This window comes from Eretmochelys imbricata, chromosome 6 (assembly GCF_965152235.1).
Source record: "Eretmochelys imbricata isolate rEreImb1 chromosome 6, rEreImb1.hap1, whole genome shotgun sequence".
NCBI classification, from domain to species: domain Eukaryota; kingdom Metazoa; phylum Chordata; order Testudines; family Cheloniidae; genus Eretmochelys; species Eretmochelys imbricata.
The window spans coordinates 5,718,706-5,741,577 of NC_135577.1; the positions used below are offsets into that span (position 1 = coordinate 5,718,706).

Consider the following 22,872-nt stretch of genomic DNA (forward strand, 5'->3'; position numbering starts at 1 on the left):
GCATAGTTAACCCACTGGTTCTTACATTTCTGCTGTGTGTCCATTTTTTCAGATAACTGGAATGATCGGCTCTGAACCTCTGGCTCTGTGGACTAAGGCCTTTTCTTGATTCAGCAGGGGAGTCCCCTAAGAAACTAACCTCCATAATTTCTTCCCTTCCTCTCCTTCTAGGGAGCAGATAGAATTCCTGAGCCTCTTGCCTGCCCACGTTGCTGCAGCTCCCTGCTCTTGGTTGGGAGGAGATGGAAAAGGGCAATCACTCAATGGTGACCGAGTTTGTTCTCTCAGGACTGACAGATCATCCGGAGCTTCAGGTCCCTCTCTTTGTGTTCTTCCTAGTAATCTACATTGTCACCTTGGTGGGGAATCTGGGGATGATCGTGTTAATCAAGATTGACTCCCGTCTCCACACCCCCATGTACTTTTTCCTCGGTCATTTGTCTTTCTCTGATCTCTGCTATTCCTCCATAATCTCCCCTAGGATGCTGCTGAACTTCTTAGCCGAAAGTAAAAGGATTTCATACAATGCCTGTGCTGTGCAAATGTATCTCTTTAGTACTTTTGGTCATGTAGATTGCCTCCTGCTGGCTGTGATGGCATACGACCGTTATGTGGCCATCTGTAACCCGCTGCTCTATACAGTCACCATGTCCCGATGGCTCTGTCATCAGCTGGTGGCTGGGGTGTATGCCGTGGGCTTGCTGGACTCAATGGTACACACTGTTTTTACTTTTCGTTTATCATTCTGCAACTCCAATGCCATCAATCATTTCCTCTGTGATGTTCCGCCGGTATTATCACTCTCCTGTTCCGACACACGCGTCAATGAGTTCGTGATGTTTGCCTCGACTGGCTGCGTGGTCGTGAGGAGCATTGCGATCATTCTCCTCTCCTACGCATATATCATCATCACCATCCTGCGGATCCGCTCCGCCGAGGGCAGGCGCAAAGCCTTCTCCACCTGCACCTCCCACCTGACGGCCGTGGCCATGTTCCATGGCTCCCTCCTCTTCATGTATTTCCGACCCTCCACCAGTTACTCCCTGGACACTGACAAAATAGCCTCTGTGTTCTACATGGCGGTGATCCCCATGCTGAACCCCTTGATCTACAGACTGAGGAACAAGGAGGTGAAAGATGCCCACTGGAAAGTGATGCACAAATTGCTCACTTGCTCTTGAGCCTGTTTACTCCATACTGTGTTACTGATTGGGAGGTGGAAGCAGGAGAACTCAGTTCCCACTCCACTGCAATCTCATTCCTCACCATGCATGTTATCACTGAGCTTTATTTGGATTTTTTTTTCTTTTATTGTGTTCCAACAATGTCTGGCAGCCCCAGAAAGGTTCAAGAAGGTTGTGACGCTTTCTGGGGGAATTCAGGATTGTGAGTCACCCTGTCTCTCCCATGTATCAGTGAGCAAGCGACTTGCAGGGCTAAATTATTTTTGTCAGCTCTCGGACTCTACAGTTTGTTAAACTTCCTCCATCCCCACCCTCCAACCATTCTCCTCCAGAGCTCAGAACAGCCTTTACTTTGCCTTGCAGGTCTCCTCAGTTGCACTCCAATCCTGAAAGCTCTTTGAAACATGTTCCCCGGCAGTATCCAGCCCCTATCCCTGCGCTGTCACCAAAATGACTGAGTCCACTGTCTTCAGAGAGATAGTGTACACCCCAGCGTGTTAGATCAGCTGAGGATTCGCGCTTAATATATTACACTGAGATGAACTGAGAGTAAAACCAAGAATACCTTTACTAAAAATGAGCAGAGGTTTAAGCAAAGATAATAGAAACAGAAAATGGTTCCAAATGAAAGAAAAAGTACAATGCATTTTCTCCTGACTAAAACTCAACAGGCTGCAATCCTTATCTGAGGGCTTATCTCCACTACTAGGTGGGTCGACGCAGCAGCGATCGACCCACGCCAAACGCACTCCCATAGACTCCTGGTACTCCATCAGAACGAGAAGAGTAAGGGGAGTTTACGGGGGAGTTTCTCCCTTCGACCCAGCCTGGTGTGGACCCCGTGGTAAGTAGATCTAAACTACTTTCAACTTGAGTTACGCTTCTAACATAACTCAATTTGCATAGCTAAGTTTGACTTTACCCCGGAGCGTAGACCTGCCCTGAGACTGTTTCTCACTTAAAGGCACCTCCTCAGTGGTACCAACCTACATGGCTGGGGATCCGCTGTTCATGGACCTCTTTGTCCCCCTCAGTGACAAAGCACAAAATGTCTTTTCCCCTTCTTCTTATAGTCCCGTATACCTTTGAAATGTATTCTTGTACCTCCAGAGTTCCTCTGCCCTGCGGGTGTGTGGATGCCTTGCTGTCTAGCTGGTTTTCTCACCCTGTTGTTAATGGGCTTTTCCAGTTGACTTCAAATGCAAATATAATTCCCATTGTCTCTGGCCTACCCTGTTCCATTTACATTGGAGACCTAGGCAGACCGATATGTCAAGATGGCTGGCAATGGCTGAAAAGTGTAAATACCAACCCAAGAGCAGCCTGTTAACAACCAGGGCACAAACCCCAAATTGGTTGTGAGTTCTAGGCTTAGATTTCACCGACCAATTTGCAAGTGTAAACTCCATGGCCATTACAACAGCCTTAACATGGAATCACAGACAGTCTGCTCGGGTACTTTATCTATCTTGCCACCCATGCAAGGTTACCTTTGTGATAGATGGTTTCTTACACCGAAGAGCTCAGCAATCTTAATATTTCTTTTAGTTCTAAAAGTCCAGTGGCTTAGCCCAGGTCAATTGCACCTTCGATCTCACACTGAAGACACTTGTAGTTAATCCTATAAGAAACTATCTAAAGATTTATGAACTAGGAAAAAAGAAATGAGAGTTCTTTACAAGATTACATCTGGTAAACACACACCCAGATGAGTTAATCAGGTTTCAAAAGGTACAAGAAGCATCTGTAATAAGCAAGCTGCATGTATCTTTCAGGGCTAAACCAGGCCAAGCACTGGGGATCTTATGCTTCGTAATCTTTGCCCCTCAGAGTCCAAGCAGAAGAAAAGACAGTTCTTCCTTTTTAGGGGTTTTTCACTGACTTATTTTTAATTATTATTCTGCTTCTAGTTGCAAGTGGAGCTGTTGGGAGCAAATCACTTGCACATCTCCTCTTCCAGGGGCGGGAGGGAGCCGTCAATGAAGTCTGTTGTGCTCTGATGTTCCACGGTGGTTTGTGCATGTTGATGGGTCTCTTTTGTTGGACATAAAATAGCATCTCCTGTTAGAAACTTGGAGTCCGGTGGCACCTTAAAAACTAACAGATTTATTAAGGGATAAGCTTACCCTAATAAATCTGCAAAAAGAAAAGGAGGACTTGTGGCACCTTTGAGACTAATAATTGATTAGTCTCTAATGTGCGACAAGTCCTCCTTTTCTTTTTGCAGATACAGACTAACACGGCTGGTACTCTGAAACCTAATAAATCTGTTAGTCTTTAAGGTGTCACCGGACTCTTTGTCGTTTTTGTGAATACAGACTAACACGGCTACCCCTCTGATGCATGTTAGAAACTGGTATCTCACACTGGTTCATGCTTTTCTCCTGTCTGGTGATTTCCTGTTACAAGCACTTAAATATAACCTAATAACAGATATGGGATAGAGGCACTATAAGTGAGATGAATGCCGGCAGAAACTTACAAGCATTTCATAATCTCTAAACTCTAAACACAGTCCTATAATTCTCATGCCTATTTTAACAATAGAAAGACACAGGGGAGCCAGACTGGTTCCAACTTTGTAGTTGTCTTCGTTCAGCTTTGGCATGAGCTGGCATGTGGTCTGTCAGGGTCACAAGGCAAAGTGACATTTTTTGTCTTGGAGAAACTTGTTTACCAGCCCTGCCTGGTTTCGTCATTTGAGCATATTGTTAGTACATATACATAGCTTTCTAATTGTTACATCACACAATGCGTATGAAGACCGGTATGATATCAGTTTTCATTTGATTCCTTACCCGATGTTCTTTATAGAGAAATACCATCACATCAACGCGTTAGTTGTAGTGAATTTGTCAGAGCTGACAGGAGTTGCTTATCATGACATTGGACTCTTTGCCAGTGAGCACTGAGGGGTTGTTAGGGTTACATGTATAAATATACAAATATATGTGATGTGCTTTGCAAGTACGCAATTGTCTGTGTTGGGAGAGCAATAGGGCACCTAATCCATCTCCCTCTCCTTTGACATGGAGTTGGTTTCATTAGACAGTGGCAAGTGTGGAGTGCAGGATTTCTGTGGCTGAACCAAAGGGAAGTTCACACACTGTGCTGGTTCTCTACTGTCCTTCATGTGTTCTGTGCGGTCCAAATCAGTTGTAGAGATTGTCACCTGGCTTGTTGTTCATGCACCAAGCATGGAAAGAGGCTTTCAGTCAGAATGGCCTTTCTTTTAGGTTAAGAGAACAACAACACACGGAAGAACAAATGTAAAGTTTCATTATAAAGTGTACTGTTTGTAGACACTGCCAGCAATGCCTCTCTGCCATGTACATTGGCCAAACTGGACAGTCTCTTTGCAAAAGAATAAATGGACACAATTCAGACATCAAGAATTGTAACATTCAAAAACCAGTAGAAGAGCACTTCAATCTCCCTGGACACTCAATAACAGACATAAAAGTGGCCATTCTTCAAGAAAAAATCATCAAAAAACAGACTTCAGCGAGAAACTGTAGAACTGGAATTATTTTGTAAACTTGACACCATCAAATTAGGCCTGAATAAAGACTGGGAGTGGCTGGGTCACTACAAAACATAATTTTCCCTCTGTTGATACTCACAGCTTCTTGTCAACTGCTGGGGCTGGGCCACATCCACCTTGATTGAATTGGCCTCGTTAGCACCACAAAAAGTAATTTTCCCTCTGTTGATATTCACCCCTTCTTGTCAACTTGTAAATAACTGTTGGGAATGGGCCACATCCACTCTAATTGAATTGGCCTCATAGGCACTGACCACCGCACTCGGTAAGGCAACTCCCATCTTTTCATGTGCTGCATATTTATACCTTCCTACTGTATTTTCCACTGCATGCATCTGATGTAGTGGGTTATAGCCCACAAAAGCTTATGCCCAAATAAATGTGTTAGTCTCGAAGGTGCCACAAGGACTCCTCATTGTTTTTACTGATACAGACTAACCCGGCTACCCCTCCGAAACATCTGGGACAATGAACTGAATAGCAAAATGGCATCTGCGGGTGGGGAGGCGGGATGGCATTTTTTGTAAAAGTGAAATAAACAGGAAAAAAGTCATACCCCACACAACATATTTACACCCCATCACCATGTTTACTGTAAGTTCTTGCTTTTAGGTCTCCTGTAAAATATTCTAGACTCTGAAGAGCAGGGATTCAGGGAACGTTATAGCTCAGGGCATGGTGAATGGGACGTGGATAGCTCTGGACCCGGAACTAATTTTTCAGTTTGCTGAAAAAAAAAATTCCGCTTCACCCAAACTGAAAAACCACCAAAAATATTGTTGAATTCAAAACGTCGGCCAAAGAAATATTCATTTTGGGTTGATTGAAACATTTCAATACCAAGACTTTCAGCGGCAACGTGTGGGAGGGACAAACTGGGTCAGGTGCCCCTTTTTTCACAGTGGCCCACACAAGCCCCCACAGTTTCTTGTTGGTGCCCCTCCCAGTTTCAAAAGTCGCTCCTGACCACTTTACCATCTCCTCCTCCGACATGGTACCCGATTCCTGGTAAAAAAAAACATATCTAAAACTATGCATGGAAAGTTTCACCCTCTTCTAGCTAAATTTTGTGTCTTGTTCACGGTGTCAAGTGATGATGATGAACAGGGGCTTGCACAATGTGGGACAAGCAGGGGCACAGCCCCCCCAGAATCTCTGCCACTGCCTGCAGCTTCTACACTGGCCCCCACCCCTACATTCCCTCCCCCCGCTCTTCCCCCCTTTCTGCCAGGGTGGAAGTCAGGCTGACCATGGCTGGAGATGTCCCTGGGAACGGCACTCCAGCTCGCACTCCCGCTGAGCCCCACTAGATGGCACCCAGAACAGGGAAGCCGGGCTGGCGGCAGAGTTCTGCTGGGGGGGCCCAGGGAGCCCTGCCCCTTTCTCGCCCGCAGCCACCAGGAAGTGTCCGGAGCCTGGGACAATGGGGGGTGGAGGCAGCGGGATGCTGGGAGGACGGGTGGGGATCCAAGGGAGGCAACAGGAGCTAAAGGGGTGGGGGAGGCAGCAGGGCCTGGAGGAATGGGGGAGTGGGGGGGTCAGTATTTAAAGTGTCCCCCCAAAATAGTTACATTTAAATGCCTGTGCATGCCCCTGATTATGAGTAGAATGGGTTACGGAGCCTTTCAACTTCAAGGCCCTTTGCTTACTGAGGCTAATATCAACAATGCTGAGTGTTTGGACGGTCCATTCCCTTCGCCCTTTAACCCCAAGATGCACAATGTTAAAGAACTCATAAAGTGCTCTGGTGTTTGCTGACACCTGCAGTAAAAGTAGGTAGACAGACAGATAGTGGAATTATCTGTGAACCCTGGAGTGAAGTATCGTCTATCTATCTATCTATCTATCTATCTATCTAAAGGGACAATATTATCAGTGTTATTTTCACTTTGCTGATTTGCTGCTGACATCTGTCTATTGATATATCTATCACATCTATTTCAGAATGAATGGATTTGTGTGTAATAAAATAATCCCTCATCGCATATAAAACATATTTGCCTCTTTGCATTCTGAATAACCGGAGGCAGCATTTTCAAAGGCATCTGCTAATTATGAGTCTCTCTTGGACAGCTATGGAAGAGTGGACCTGTCAAGGTTCCTTCCCCACTCTGAACTCTAGGGTACAGATGTCGGGACCTGCATGAAAACATCCTAAGCTTACTTCTACCAGCTTAGGTTAAAACTTCCCCAAGGTACAAGCTATTTTACCCTTGGACTTCCACTGCCACCACCAAACTTTATCTGGGTACCTGAAAAAAATGTAGTGTGGAAATGTCTTTCCTCCCAAAATCCTCCCAACCCTTGCACCCCACTTCCTGGGGAAGGTTTGGTAAAAATCCTCACCAATTTGCATAGGTGACCACAGACCCAAACCCTTGGATCTTAAAACAATGTAAAAGCATTCAGTTTCCTTACAAGAAGACTTTTAATAGAAGTAAAATAGAATCATCTCTGTAAAATCAGGATGGTAAATACCTTACAGGGTAATTAGATTCAAAACATAGAGAATCCCTCTAGGCAAAACCTTAAGTTACAAAAAAGACACACAGACAGGTATATTCATTCTATTCAGCACAGCTATTTTCTCAGCCATTTCAACAAATCAAAATCTAACACATATCTAGTGAGATTACTTACTAAGTTCTAAGACTCCATTCCTGTTCTGTCTCCGGCAAAAGCATCACACAGACAGACACAGACCCTTTGTTTTTCTCCCTCCTCCCAGCTTTTGAAAGTATCTTGTCTCCTCATTGGTCATTTTGGTCAGGTGCCAGAGAGGTTACCCTTAACTTCTTAACCCTTTACAGATGAGAGGATTTTTCCTCTGGCCAGGGGGAATTTTAAAGGGGTTTACCCTTCCCTTTATATTTATGATAGAGCCCTAAACTCTTTCTACCTCACTTGACCCACCTCAGAATGGGGGTAATCTTTCTTGCCTGCCTTATAAGGGTGCTGTGAAGGTTCATGAATGTTTTCAGGTCCTTGTCTGGCCTCATCACCACAGTACCTCCCATCACCTCACAATCTTTAATGTTTGTATCCTGACAACATCCCTGGCTGTATTATCCCCGTTTTACAGATGACAAGCTGAGGCTCAGAGAGATATATCTATCCTTATATGACCTCGGATGTCTGCAGCTGAGCCGGGAACTGAACCTCAAAATCCAGAGTGCGCAGCAAGTGCCCAATCCACTAGACAATCTTGTCCTCACATGGCAATTGAGTAACAGTGGCGTAAAACCTGTATGTAAGAGAATGACGACTCAGCCCCTCATTCTATACAGCAATGCTGTCTTCTCCTTTACATTCGGTGTGTATGTGTGTCTCACAACTGCACGGAGGATGCCTCTCGTAGTCTCCAGTACTGACTTTTTAGCTATTCGAGGGATTTCTTTGTGAAAGTACATTACAAATCGCATGTGATGTCCAGGCAGCTTTGTAAACAGCTGGTGGCTGCGGCGTACACTGTGGGGTTGGTGGATTCAATGATACACACGTGTTGTACATTTCAGCTGTCACTTTGGAGCTCCAACATCATCAAACATTTCTTCTGTGTCATCCCCCCGCTGCTGGTGCTCTCCTGCTATGACACCCGCATCAATGAGATTGTGATGTTTGCTTTTATGTGCTGCGTTGTCGTGAACAGCCTTGTGACTGTCCTCCTCTTCTATGTCTATATCATCTCTACCATCCTGCAGATCTACTTCGCCAAGTGCCGGCGCAAAGCCTTCTCCTCCTGCACTTTCCACTTGACCTCAGTGGTCATGTTTCACGGCACCCTCGTCTTCATGTATTTACGCCCCACCTCCAGCTATTCCATGGACACAGACAAAATGGTTTCAGCATTTTAAACGCTGGAGATCCCCATGGTGAACCCCCTCATCTACAGCCTGAAAAACATGGAGGTGAAGGACGCATTAAGGAATGCAAGTTTCCCAGACACTTCAGTTTAAACACACAGGATTAGATAAAACAATAAAATAAAACCTATCTGTGTAGTGACTAAACTTCAGTGAGTACAAATAATGAGGCATAGAAGTCAGACATGGTTACAAGAAAAATAAAGCTAAAATACAACTTGTGCCTAACTTAACAAACAATGTGCAATTCAAAGCAAAGGTATTGTCCCCACATGCTTTCAGCAGTCTTACTGACCAAACTTCTTAGGTCAGGACCCCTCCCCCAGTCCAATGGCTGCTTCCTGTATCCCTTCACATGCAGTGAATAAACAGGCAGAGAGAGAGAGAGAGGTGCATAGGAATGTCTGCCACTTCTTTTTAAAGTCCTATCTCTCTTTTGAGAAACATTTCCACCTCGTTACCAGGAGACAAAATGTCCTCATGCAAGGATGTTTCCTTGCTGCTTTTTCCTCATCTTTTTGAGCTTCTTTGGTTTCAATTCCTGCTTGATAACTCTGTTTACTGCTTAAATATAAAATTAAGAAGAGCACACATTTCTTTGTTAAAGATAGACCAGTTTGCCAACCTCAGTATGAAATATATTAATAAGAACTTAAGAACATAAGAATGGCCATACTGAGTTGGAACAAAGGTCCATCTAGACCAGTGTCCTGTCTTCTGACAGTGGCCAATGCCATCAGCCCCAGAGGGAATGAAAGAACAGGTAATCATCAAGTGATCCATCCTCTGTCACTCATTCCCAGCTTCTGGCAAAGAGAGGCTAGGGACACCATCCCTACCCAGCCTGGCTAATAGCCATTGATGGACCTATCCTCCATGAATGTATCGAGTTCTTTTTTGAACCCTGTTATAGTCTTAGTCTTCACAATATTCTCTGGCAAGGATTTCTCAGGTTGGCTGTGCACTGTGTGAAAAAATACTTCTTTGTGGTTGTTGTAAACCTACTGCCTATTCATTTCATTTTCTGGCCCTTAGTTTTTGTGTTATGAGAAGGAGTAAATAACACTTCCTTATCTACTTTCTCTCCACCAGTCATGATTTGGGAGACCTTTATCATATCCCCCCTTTAGTCATCTATTTTCCAAGCTGGAAAGTCCCAGTCTTATTCATCTCTCCTCATAAAGAAGCCGTTCCATAGCCCTAATCATTTGTGTTGCCCTTTTCTGAACCTTTTCCAATTCATCTCTTTGGAGATGGGGCGACCATATCTGCATGCAGTATTCAAGATGTGGGAGTATTCGAGATATTATATGCAGGCAATATTATAGTTTCTGTCTTATTATCTATCCCTTTCATAATGATTCCCAACAGTTTGTTCACTTTTTTGACTACCGCTGCACATTGAGTGGATGTTTTCAGAAAACACCATACAATGTAATCTTATAACTTCACATACAATGTTGCCACATGTATTTTATCAGGACAATACTGATCAGCAAATTATGAGTTTTCAAATGATACATTATAAGGCATACTTTAAAAAGCCAACAAAACAAAACAAAAATCCACACAAACAATTCCACCCCCACCACAACTTACACTCTCCCAAATACAAGACAAAAAAGTCAGCTATTCGAACTTATGAAACATAGAATGCGAGAGGACTCCTGTCTGTGAAGCATACCAAACAGGTGTAGCCAGACCCATAGCCCTATGTAATCAGCAGCACAATCAGAACAAATTCCATGGGAACAACCCCTAGATTGCACAGTAACACCCTTTAAAGTCTGTGGGAATGTGAATTTATTCTATCGCCATGAAACTCTTCACTCCCATCCCTCCCACCTCCAAAAAAACACGGAGCAATGGTGATTTACACCATCTGCGAATCTGGCCCAATGACTCCCAGGGAGAGGCATCCATTGACAGCAGCAGGGGATGTGGTCTAATGGGTAGCGTCCATGTTATGGTTACCTCTTTAAGCAAGTCTATCCATATCCAGCAGACCTAGGCACAGTGCAGACAGGCCCTGAGCATCCTCAGGAGGCACAAGCTGAGGAATGTAGAAGGTCCAATGATGCCCGTGTGATGTCACTATAAGGCAGGGGAGGATGCACATTCTCTCTTCCTTAGCTTCACCAGGTTGCTGGGCAGGGACAAGAGGCTGCCACTAGCAACATCTCCATGCAGGAGATTGTGCAGGAAGGGCTCATCTCTATTTCAGAAGCAACCAAGTCCTGAGACCTGTAGGAAGAGAATGGATATTTGCCATGCATAGGAGCTGTTAGTGTTACAAGTGGGTCATTTCACAAGATGAAATCCCTGGCCATGCATTGAAGAGATCCCAGCATGGAAAGGCACAGAAATTAAATTGCCCCCTCTTTCATGGGGACTTTACTATTTGTCATTCTTGAATTGCTCTTTTCCTGTGAAATAAAAGGCATTTGCCTAGAAAGGTGAAGGTTACTCTTTGCGTGTGAAACCATAAAAATCAAGCTCTTCCTCTCATCTGTCAAAATCTGCACCACCATTGTCCATCACGCCATTTTTATAATAGTGATTCCATTCAGAAGGGTCATTTCCACAGTTCCCTTTCAGGTGTGTGCCTGGGTGACCACGCATGAGGCAGTGAAGGGCAATGCGCTTAATTAGGTGCCTGGACCCTGGAGAGGATGCACGTGTAAGATGGGTGGTGGCCTTGGGAGGAATAGGGAGTAGGTGAGGGAGCAGTGGAGTGAGATGGGGAGTGAGGGGAAATTGGTATGTGCAGGGCTGCACCGGCTGTAAAGAGACACAACTCTCTCCAGCTCCAGGGCAGCGGGTGCCGGGGAGAGATGACCCTCCTTCCCAGCCCCAGCTCAGTGGCTGCTGCGGTGCAGGAGAGAGACCGTTCTCCCTAAACAAAGGCTAAAACATAATGGAAATCACTTTGGACAAGTGATTTCCATTAAGTTTCAGCATTTCTTTGGGGAGAGGTATTGGAAACCATTAAGGCCAGATCCTTGCTATCTAGGATAGTTTTGGCTCTTCAGAGTACTCCCATTGACTCATAAGTATCAAGCAGCACTAGGTTTGGTGAGGATGCTGCTAGGTGTTTGTAGTATAAAGACCTTATTTGCAAGCTCTTTGAAGTGGGGATCTCTCTGCAAACTCCAAAGCCATGTGTTGATGTCCTGCAGCACATGTAAAAACATAATGAGTCAGTCTACTCCAAGTTTTTGAGTTGGTGACACACACAATGTGAAACCAGGAGAACTTCACCTGTTTCTACAGAGCTCTGTTGCCCTTCCACAGTGTGGGTCCTAAACACACATTTAAAATGCCCATCACCAACCACTTGATGTTTTCCTTCCCTTCGTATTTTCAGTGTTTGTGGCTTTGTTTTGCTGTCTGTGTCGCTTTATTACTTATTCTTACTGTTTTGTGTGTGTGAAATATTATTCAAATTAAGAGTGGACATTCCAGAGAAATTGCATAAGCCTGAGTGAATGCCTTTTACTCTCCTTTCCAGTATCAGCAAATATTGTATTATTATTTGCAGTGAGAGCATTTCTAGTTGACTCATCCATTTATTTAAAGGTATTTAAATTTGTTTGAAGACCAGTTGGGAATTCCAGTCCTATCTCCCTGCCAGGGCAGCAAAATCCCTTTAGGTTCTTTTGTTCAGGCTCGTTGGAAATATTGCAGCTGTCCCAGCTTCCCAGTAGAGATTATTCTGCATTCTGACTGAGCTCAGTGTCAGCCTGTGTGTGTGTGTTTGGTGTGCAGTTGGCACTGTGTGTGTTGTGTGTAGTTGGCACTGTGTGTGTGTGTGTTTAGTGGGCACTGTGTGTGTGTGTGTGTGTGTGCTTGGTGTGCAGTGGGCAGTATCTATGTGCGTGTTTTGGGGGGTACAGTGGAGCTGAACATCAGGTGGAAGCAGGTGCGTGTCCCTTGCCTTGCCCACGGCTAAGGTTGGTGTCTCCCCTCCTCCCAGTTCAGGGCTCCTTGTAAGATCATAGAATCATACCACTTGAAGGGACCTTGAGAGGTCATCTAGCCCACTCCCCTGCACTCATGTCAGGGCTAAGTATTATCTAGACCATCCCTGGCAGGTATTTGTCTGACCTGCTCTTAAAAATCTCCAATGGTGGAGATTCCACAACCTTCCTAGCCTAGTTAATCCAGTGCATAGCCACTCTCGCTGTTGGGATGTTTTACCTAATGTCCAACCTAAACCACACTTTCTGCAATTGAAGTCCATCCGTTCTTGTCCTATCCTGTCCCCCCTAGACATGTTGCTTTGCAGTTTTATTCCTAAACTCTGTTTCACTGACTATAAATTATAGGAAATAAATGAAATTAAGAAAAGAATAATTGAGACAGAGCTGGCCTGCTCGGAGATATTTTTCAGCAGCTTCTGTAGAGATACTGCAAAGATCTTTACTGTTAACCACCAGTTTGGGGAATATCCTCCTTTTTGCAGCCTGCCCTGACCTTGGCAGTTTCAGTGAGGAGTGCCCCAGGCACCTCTGGGTCACAGGAGGCAGAAAGCCAGGAGGAGGAGTTATGAGCATGAGTCTTAGAGCAAGTGCTAGAGGAGCCAAATAGGGGGGGGAGCTTTTCTTGACCTGCTGCTCACAAACCGGGAAGAATTAGTGGGGGAAGCAAAAGTGGATGGGAATCTGGGAGGCAGTGACCATGAGTTGGTTGAGTTCAGGATCCTAACACAGGGAAGAAAGGTAAGCAGCAGGATACGGACCCTGGACTTCAGGAAAGCAGACTTCGACTCCCTCAGGGAATGGATGGGTAGGATCACCTGGGGGACTAACATGAAGGGGAAAGGAGTCCAGGAGAGCTGGCTGTATTTCAAGGAATCCCTGTTGAGGTTACAGGAACAAACCATCCTGATGAGTCGAAAGAATAGTAAATATGGCAGATGAACAGCTTGGCTTAACGGTGAAATCCTAGCGGATCTTAAACATAAAAAAGAAGCTTACAAGAAGTGGAAGGTTGGACATATGACCAGAGAAGAGTATAAAAATATTGCTCGGGCATGTAGGAATGAAATCAGGAGGGCCAAATCGCACCTGGAGCTGCAGCTAGCAAGAGATGTCAAGAGTAACAAGAAGGGTTTCTTCAGGTATGTTGGCAACAAGAAGAAAGCCAAGGAAAGTGTGGGCCCCTTAATGAATGAGGGAGGCAACCTAGTGACAGAGGATATGGAAAAAGCTAATGTACTCAATGCTTTTTTTGCCTCTGTTTTCACGAACAAGGTCAGCTCCCAGACTGCTGCGCTGGGCATCACAAAATGGGGAATAGATGGCCAGCCCTCTGTGGAGAAAGAAGTGGTTAGGGACTATTTAGAAAAGCTGGATGTGCACAAGTCCATGGGGCCGGACGAGTTGCATCCAAGAGTGCTAAAGGAATTGGCGGATGTGATTGCAGAGCCATTGACCATTATCTTTGAAAACTCGTGGCGAACGGGGGAAGTCCCAGATGACTGGAAAAAGGCTAATGTAGTGCCAATCTTTAAAAAAGGGAAGAAGAAGAATCCTGGGAACTACAGGCCAGTCAGCCTCACCTCAGTCCCCCGAAAAATCATGGAGCAGGTCCTCAAAGAATCAATCCTGAAGCACTTACATGAGAGGAAAGTGATCAGGAAGAGTAAGCATGGATTCACCAAGGGAAGGTCATGCCTGACTAATCTAATCACCTTCTATGATGAGATTACTGGTTCTGTGGATGAAGGGAAAGCAGTGGATATATTGTTTCTTGACTTTAGCAAAGCTTTTGACACTGTCTCCCACAGTATTCTTGTCAGCAAGTTAAAGAAGTATGGACTGGATGAATGCACAATAAGGTGGATAGAAGGTTGGCTAGATTTTCAGGCTCAACGGGTAGTGATCAATGGCTCCATGTCTAGTTGGCAGCCAGTATCAAGTGGAGTGCCCCAAGGGTCGGTCCTGGGGCCGGTTTTGTTCAATATCTTCATAAATGATCTGGAGGATGGTGTGGATTGCACTCTCAGCAAATTTGCAGATGATACTAAACTAGGAGGAGTGGTAGATATGCTGGAGGGCAGGGATAGGATACAGAAGGACCTAGACAAATTGGAGGATTGCGCCAAAAGAAATCTGATGAGGTTCAATAAGGATAAGTGCAGGGTTCTGCACTTAGGACGGAAGAACCCAATGCACAGCTACAGACTAGGGACCGAATGGCTAGGCAGCAGTTCTGTGGAAAAGGACCTAGGGGTGACAGTGGACGAGAAGCTGGATATGAGTCGGCAGTGTGCCCTTGTTGCCAAGAAGGCCAATGGCATTTTTGGATGTATAAGTAGGGGCATAGCGAGCAGATCGAGGGACGCGATCGTTCCCCTCTATTCGACATTGATGAGGCCTCATCTGGAGTACTGTGTCCAGTTTTGGGCCCCACACTAGAAGAAGGGTGTAGATAAATTGGAGAGAGTCCAGTGAAGGGCAACAAAAAATGATTAGGGATCTGGAACACATGACTTATGAGGAGAGGCTGAGGGAACTGGGATTGTTTAGTCTGCAGAAGAGAAGAATGAAGGGGGATTTGATAGCTGCTTTCAACTACCTGAGAGGTGGTTCCAGAGAGGATGATTCTAGACTATTCTCAGTGGTAGAAGAGGACAGAACGAGGAGTAATGGTCTCAAGTTGCAGTGGGGGAGGTTTAGGTTGGATATTAGGAAAAACTTTTTCACTAAGAGGGTGGTGAAACACTGGACTGCGTTACCTAGGGAGGTGGTAGAATCTCCTTCCTTAGAAGTTTTTAAGGTAAGGCTTGACAAAGCCCTGGCTGAGATGATTTAATTGGGGATTGTCCTGCTTTGAGCAGGAGGTTGGACTAGATGACCTCCTGAGGTCCCTTCCAACCCTGATATTCTATGATTCTATGATTCTATAAGTAGGGGCAATGTGTTTCCTGGGCACAGACCTGGAGTGACAGATTTAGGAGTTTCTGAATACAGAGATTGTTGGCTGCAGGTTTTTTCGACAGGTGTTCAGGGAAGCAGGACTTTGCGTACATTCTTTGTAACTCCTCCTCCAAGGATTATACCAAAGAATATACCTGACTTGGATCATTAATTTTTCCTCCTAATACAATCGACCAATCGCAATGCCTTACAGATTGGCACCACTTAGTAAAAGGGGACACCGATATGCCATGGAGCACTGATAATACCAGCCAACCCTGAAGACCCGGAAGGGATCATTTCTGCTAACATAGGGAAGAAGGGAAGAGTCATCATTGGGCCTGCCAGGCATCTCCTTGTGGGGAGGAGATGACAGCAATGTCCTTGTTCATCTGCAGCCACGGATCAGTGCATGGGCCCATCCCTGTGGCGACTTCACCCTTTTATGGCAATTGAACACTGCTGTCAGCACCACACCTTTGGTGTTACTGGGATATTTTCTAGGTTGGTGGCCGTGACATACCAGAGTCCAACTCAGACTAATCAGGAGCTGTGTCACAATCTTGCAATGCCTTGCTGAAGTAGCTTCCACCTCGGTCACTAACAAACAACCAACTAGCAGGCAAATCACACCCTGAGCGTGTACATGTAACTGCAGCCTGGCCAGGAATAATTGGGTTACATTCAGGCTCTCACCTCCCTTGGTTATACTGCAGGTTGACCCCAACACACTCCCCAGTCTTTGATTTCCCTCCAGAAATGTACATCCTGTGCTGCCCAGTGCTCTCCTGGACAATACAAGCTACATTGTCCATTATGTCTTTATTAGCACTAACAAGCCTGCAAGTTAGCTTCTCAGACACATATATTTAAACACACTGGACTAGATAAAAGAACAAAAGAAAGTTTATTGACCACAAAGAGAGATTTTAACTAAGTGCAAATAAGGAGGCACTGAAGTCAGACATGGTTACAAGAAAAATAAAGCTAGAAAGGCAACTTGTGCCTAAGTGAAGAAAAGATGTGAAATTCAAAGCAAAAGTTTCCTCACCACATGCTTTCAGCAGTCTTACTGACCAAATTTCATGTCAGGACCCCTACCCCGTCCAAAGACTGCTTCCTTTATCACTTCAGATGCAGTGAATAAATGGGGAGAGAGAGAGAGAGAGAGAGAGAGTGGTACCTTGGGATGTCTGTCTCTTCTTTTTATCGTCCTATCCCCCCTTTGAGAAATATTTCCACCTGGTTACCAGAAGACAAAACTCTATGTAGAAGGATGTTCCCTGCTGCTTTTTCCTCACCTTTTCAGGCTACCTTTGTTTCCCTTCCTGCTTGATGACTCTGGTTACTGTTTCAAAACAAAATTAAGCAGAGCATGTTTCCTTGTTTAAGACAAACCAGTTTGCCCGCCTCAGTTTGCTACATGTTTTTAATAACACGATACAGTGTAATATTATAAATTCACATACATTATCAAAAATGTATTAATATTTGCAGTGAGAGCATGACTATTTCGAATTGACTCGTAGATTTATTTAGCATGTTAGAGCTGAGCACTGTGTGCCGATAATATGCATGCAAGAGAGATAGTTTGTGACCTGCAGAAGTCCATAGCATGCTGTGGTCTCCTCCTGAGCTCCTCTGGTCATCCTGTGGTCTCCATCAGGCAAAAATGAGTGAACCAACTTTTCCTACCTTTAGGAGAGTAACCTAACAAGGGAAGGACATTGGATACCATGGTGATTGGCATGCTGTAAATGCTCGATAATCTGGAATACTCTTACATGTCTTACAGATTTTACATTCGACCTATTGGGGCAAGGCCAATGATGTGATTCTGAAACCACGAATGACTGAGCAGATATAAGCTACAGCTGCAAATAATTAACACATTTCACCTGTATCTAACTTTCTGTTCCTTTGATTCAAAATTTATTGTGAAAGCTCCTTGAATTTTTTTCTTGAGAAGCCTTTTGATGGGTAATTGGATTTTCCTTTCAACTATTTTTTCCATGAAATTATCTTTTCCCTGGAAATTATAAGCTTTCCATCAAAATGCCAAACTGCCCTCCTCCCTAAACCATGGCTGTGGGACTCTGGTGATGTTCCAGGGCAGTTCAGCAAGAGGAGAGACCATCGTGCATCATGGGGGATGTAGTCCAGCCTGGGGGCCAGGAACATGGAAGAGATTGGTGCTGTGTGGTATCTGATGCACCCCTATGGTATTTCCTAACAAAAAAGATTTTGTTCTCCACACAAAACAAACAAACAAACAAACAAAATGCCTTTGTGGATCAGGTCTACACAGTACTTGGCTTGCACTGAAAACAGCAGGATGAAATATACCCCTCATCTCATACTCTGTAACTCTGGTAGAAATTGCATCATTTAATAACACAATAGGAAAGAGCGGGACAAATTAATCCCTAGGGCACCAATTACAGCAAGGTGGCTTTGGTTCACTGAATGCGCTAATTAGGTGTTATGGCTGTCTGAGCTCAGGTATTCCCAGTTGCTTCAGGAATCATGTGCCATAGATCACACATCTCAGTATAAAACTTTCCTAATGCTCCAAACTGGTAGTTTCTATGGATGGGGAAATGCCATCACACCTCTCTCTCTCTCTTCTCATCAGGTGCGTCGTCTTGTCCTGTATTACAGTCACAAACACACGCAGACACCATTGGGATCAGCAGCTATTGAAACCTCCAGCACTTAATGTCTCAGCAACAACTCCGACCCCTTCAACTAAAGAAGCAACGTCCTTGGTTGGAAAAATAGGCAATTACCTAGTCACTGAAGCCAGGGCTTTCCATTATGTCTCTGGGTGTTCATACAGACTCAAGTAAATGCCAAAAAGCTTAATTAGCACAGTGAGCAACTTTACGCCAAACTGACATGCCAAGCCACCCAGCTCCCCTTGCCCAAAGAGGGTGGAAAGATTGACACTCCTTCACTCTCACCACTTCTTTAGCGATGGAATAATCCCTTCAGACTGATTCTCTCATAGCAGAATCAAAAGTCACTGTTTTCTCTTTGGATGAGTGAACAGGGAGTGTTTGTGGGTGGGACATGATGAATCTGAAGTGTCATTATATTTGCACAGTGTGTGCATTTTATCGAACACCTGGAATGACCAGCTGTGAACATCTGGTTCTGTGGACTAAGCCCTTCCCTGAGTGGGTACTGATGTTCATTAAGAAACTGATCTCTGTTTATCTTCACTTCTTTCATTACAGAGAAGGGGCAGGTTTTCCGCACCATTCACATGACCATATCTCTGTAGCTGCCTGATCTCTGTTGAGAGGGGATGGAAAAGGGAAATCACTCGGAGGCGACTGAGTTCATTCTCTCAGGACTGACAGATCGTCTGGAGCTGCAGGTCCCCCTGTTTGTGGTGTTCCTACTGATTTATGGTATCACCCTGGTGGGGAATGGGGGGATGATCTTGTTAATCACTATTGATCCCCAACTCCACACCCCCATGTACTTTTTCCTCAGGAATTTGTCTTTCTGTGACCTTTGCCTTTCCTTGACAATTTCCCCCAAGATGCTGCTGAATTCTTTAGCCGAGAGGAAAAGCATTTCTTACAAGGCCTGCGCTGCGCAAATGTCTCTCTCTATCTCTTTTGGAGATGCTGGGGGCCTCTTGCTGGCTGTCATGGCGTATGACCGTTATGTGGCCATCTGTAACCCACTGCTCTATACGGTCACCATGTCCAGGCACCTTTGTAAACAGCTGGTGACTGGGGTGTATGCTGTGGAGGTGGTGGATTCAATGATATACACGTGTTGCACATTTCGGCTATCATTCTGCAGCTCCAACATCATCAATCATTTCTTCTGTGACATCCCCCCTCTGCTGATGCTCTCCTGTTCTGACACCCGCATCAATGAGATTATGATGTTTGCTTTCATGTTGTGCATTACAGGAAGCAGATTTGTGGCTATCCTCCTCTCCTATGTCTATATCACCTCCACTGTGCTGCAGATCAGCTCTGCTGCGGGCCGTCGCAAAGCCTTCTCCACCTGTTCTTTCCACTTGACTGCGGTGGTCCTGTTTTATGGCACCCTCCTCTTCATGTATTTACGTCCCACCTCCAGCTATTCCATGGACACGGACAAAATAGTCTCAGTGTTTTACTTGCTGGTTATTCCCATGTTGAACCCCCTCATCTACAGCCTGAGGAACACGGAGGTGAAGGACGCCCTGAGGAGAGCAATGAATAAACTCCTAACCAAATCTTGATTCTGTTTAACTCAGTACTGGTTTAGTGATGGGGAGTGGAAACAGGTGAATTCAATTCCCATCCCATTGCAATGTAAGTTTGCAGAGCCCGTGGGAGTATTCTTCATTATTATATTGTTATTATGAATTTGTTTGTATTCAAACGAGGCCTGTAGGCTCCAACTAAAATCAAAGCTTTGTTAGGCTATTACCCCATCAAAATTCCAGAAGGCACCTGTTTCAGATGTGTGAATATTTGTGATGTGCTTCTGTAGAATTGTTCACTTCATTAATATAACTTCAAAAATAAAGTTTAGGAATGAAACTACATTCATTCATAAAACCAGGTACCCCAATAACTGGCTAATTGACTTTCACTTTCAATCCAATTGCTGCTTAAATAGCTGAAACTTACACTGTTTCAACATTGTAACGTCTGTTCACTGTTTGCCATTCCTTACACTTGCCCATATTGTAACTCAAACTCCATTTTAACTTGTCCCAAACTCCATTTTAAAATGCTCACTTCATTTTGTAAAAGCTTGCTGCAACCTTCATTTTTGCAAAACCCTGCTGTAATCTTATTAGTGTAGTTTAGATGTGTGAATGAGGTATATATGGATAATGGAATAAACCTCCAGCCCCAGCCTGTCCTGATGAAATAAAGTGTAAACACCAATGGCTGAAGATGCAGACAACAGCCCTGACAAAGCAAGAAGAGTCCACTCTTTAAAGAAAAGAACAAAAGTACAATTGAAGAACCATCAAAGCCAGGTCCTAGGCTGAAAGTCATGTCTGCAATTGATGGGTGATCAATCCCACCAAACCCAGAGGCAGTGTGACACATCAAGGCCTATAGACTCTGGATTCAAACTAAAGCCTACAAAAAGGATGGATGAGATGGAAGACTTTGGAGGGTAACATTCTGCTGCCAACATGGAAGGGCATTGGTGCATGCCCAACAGAGACCCAGTTCTTCCTTGTGCCTGGCTTTCCTGGCCAGTTAGCTGCCACAAGCTACGAACCCAAGCCACGAACTCAAGCTTCATTCAGCAATGGTAACTATCTAGCAGCTGCAGAACATTTGATGTGTGTGTGTGTGTGTGTATACATAGGTATTAGATATTAGTTATTGGTCATAAATAAAATTTTGTTGTAATACACGTGACATCTTGTCTTGTCCTGTGAAACGATCCTGTGTAGTTTTGTCTGCATAACACTTAGAAAGCATAGATGTATTTGTATTGGGAAAGAAGAGGGGGAATCAAATCTATCTCCTTCTGCTTTTTAGTGGGTTTGGTTTGGTTATGCAATTGCAAGTATGAAGTGTGTGATTTCTATGGCTGAAACAAAGGGAGTTTTGCACCTTGCACCCTCCTGATCCTCTGCAGCCCTTTACGTCCTCTGTGGGATTGTTGTGTAGATTGTCGCCTGGTTTGTATCCACGCATGTGGAGGAGAAAGGTGATTTCCATCAAGAAGGCCTTTATTTTAAGTTAAGGGAGCAACAAAATAAGTAAGAACAAGGGTAAGATATCCAAAAGAGAATGTGGTGTGTGTGCATCCACTGTGAGAATCTGCACTGAACTGAATACAAAGTAATATGGGAAGGGTGAGTTTTCTTGAGCACATAAATTAAACAGAAAAAAAAGTCATATCAGACACTTGATGTTTATACCACAGGAGCAGGTTCGCTATGAGGTCTTACTCTTAGTTCTGCGGGTAAGTCCTATGGACTCTGAGGAATAGGGATTCTGGGAATTGCACAATTTGGGTTGCAGAGAGTGAGAAATGGCTAGAGCTGAGCCAATAGCTGATGTTTGCATTCATGGGTGGTTAGAAAACATTGAAAACCAAATTCAGTTCAACCTGAACCAAATCTGAAAATTCCTGAAATGTCTGGCAAATTGAAAACATTGACAGAAATGTCCTGTGGGGTGGAAGGAACTATTTAGCATGAGCAGAAATGGAACATTTCCTTTCCTTCCTGGATACTTTTTGATGTCAAAGCAAAGACAGTGTAGGGCCACACTGAGAAAAGGGATGGGAATGGAAGAGGTGGGAATAGTGCTGCTTCCCTTGTAGACTTTAACCCAGTGATTAGATCACTCCCATGGGATGTGGGAGCTCCAGGTCAATTCCCCCTCTGTCGAATGGGGAGAAGCAATTTGAAAGTGGGTCTCCCACATTGCCGGACAATGTCCTGGCCACTGGGCTATGTTCTGTCCTGCATCGTTCTCAGGACTGGTCTATGCTACTGCTGTAAATTGATCTAAGTTACGCTACTTCAAGTTGTCTAAGTTCATCTGACTCACAGTGGTGTCCACACCGTCCTAAGTCAACTGGAGTGTTACATAACTGAAGTAGTGTAACAAAGATAATCAGACAGCATTAGTGCAGACCAGCCCTGAGGAAGATACATGATGGAACGTAGTGTCTGAGTTAGGTGGAGTACAGACTTCAACAGGTGAGAGCTCTCCCATCAATTTAGCATGTCTTCCCCAGACCAGCCCAATCAAGACCATTTAATCTATCGCAGTAGTCCCAATTGAGCTAGTAGTGTAGATATGGCCTCAGTCTCTCCCGTTGAAGCTGTTGCATTGTGGATAAAAGACGGGAAGAATCACAGGGCCAGAAAGAGAGAATGACTCTATAGACAAGTGGTTTGGGGCACCGACATGTTCAACTTCATGTCTCTGTTCCAATGTTTTTTTAATTAGTTTTCCACCATAGAACAACCTTGAAAGGAGAGACTGAGAGCAACCAAAGACTAGAATAGCACATCACTCAGGGGCTGGGATGCTTTCTGGAAATACAGGAAAGCCAAGTGCACATCTTTGCCCAGCACTGGACAGAACGGGGAATTAAACCTGGATCTCCCACCTCACAAGTGAACAGCCTAACGATTGAGCTAAAAATTACAAAGAGAGGGAGCATCACCACCTCGTACCAGAGGCTGCTTTGCGACCGGCACCTATATCCTCCTCCCCGACACACATTGGTTTGGGACAAGGCTATTAGGAGACTTTTGTGAATAGTTTCAGGTCAACCGCAATGGCATTGTTTTTTACAATACATTATTAATAAATTTAATAGTGAAAAGTGCAAGGTCATGCATTTGGGGATTAATA

The 22,872-nt window shown here is 44.5% G+C and overlaps 2 protein-coding genes across 2 annotated transcripts; both read left to right on the forward strand.

Annotated features, from left to right (window-relative positions):
• The first annotated feature begins 242 nt into the window (after positions 1 to 242).
• LOC144266336 (olfactory receptor 5G9-like) lies at positions 243 to 1,181 on the forward strand. Its single transcript, XM_077819787.1, has one exon. The coding sequence runs from the start codon at positions 243 to 245 to the stop codon at positions 1,179 to 1,181; it is 939 nt and encodes a 312-aa protein (XP_077675913.1).
• A 17,643-nt stretch (positions 1,182 to 18,824) lies between these two features.
• On the forward strand, positions 18,825 to 19,763 carry LOC144266738 (olfactory receptor 5AS1-like). The gene has a single exon (XM_077820233.1). The coding sequence runs from the start codon at positions 18,825 to 18,827 to the stop codon at positions 19,761 to 19,763; it is 939 nt and encodes a 312-aa protein (XP_077676359.1).
• Positions 19,764 to 22,872: the final 3,109 nt, after the last annotated feature.

Coding starts and splice junctions, on each gene's coding strand:
- LOC144266336 (XM_077819787.1), top strand. CDS start 243: ATGGAAAAGGGCAATCACTCAATGGTGACCGAGTTTGTTCTCTCAGGA.
- LOC144266738 (XM_077820233.1), top strand. CDS start 18,825: ATGGAAAAGGGAAATCACTCGGAGGCGACTGAGTTCATTCTCTCAGGA.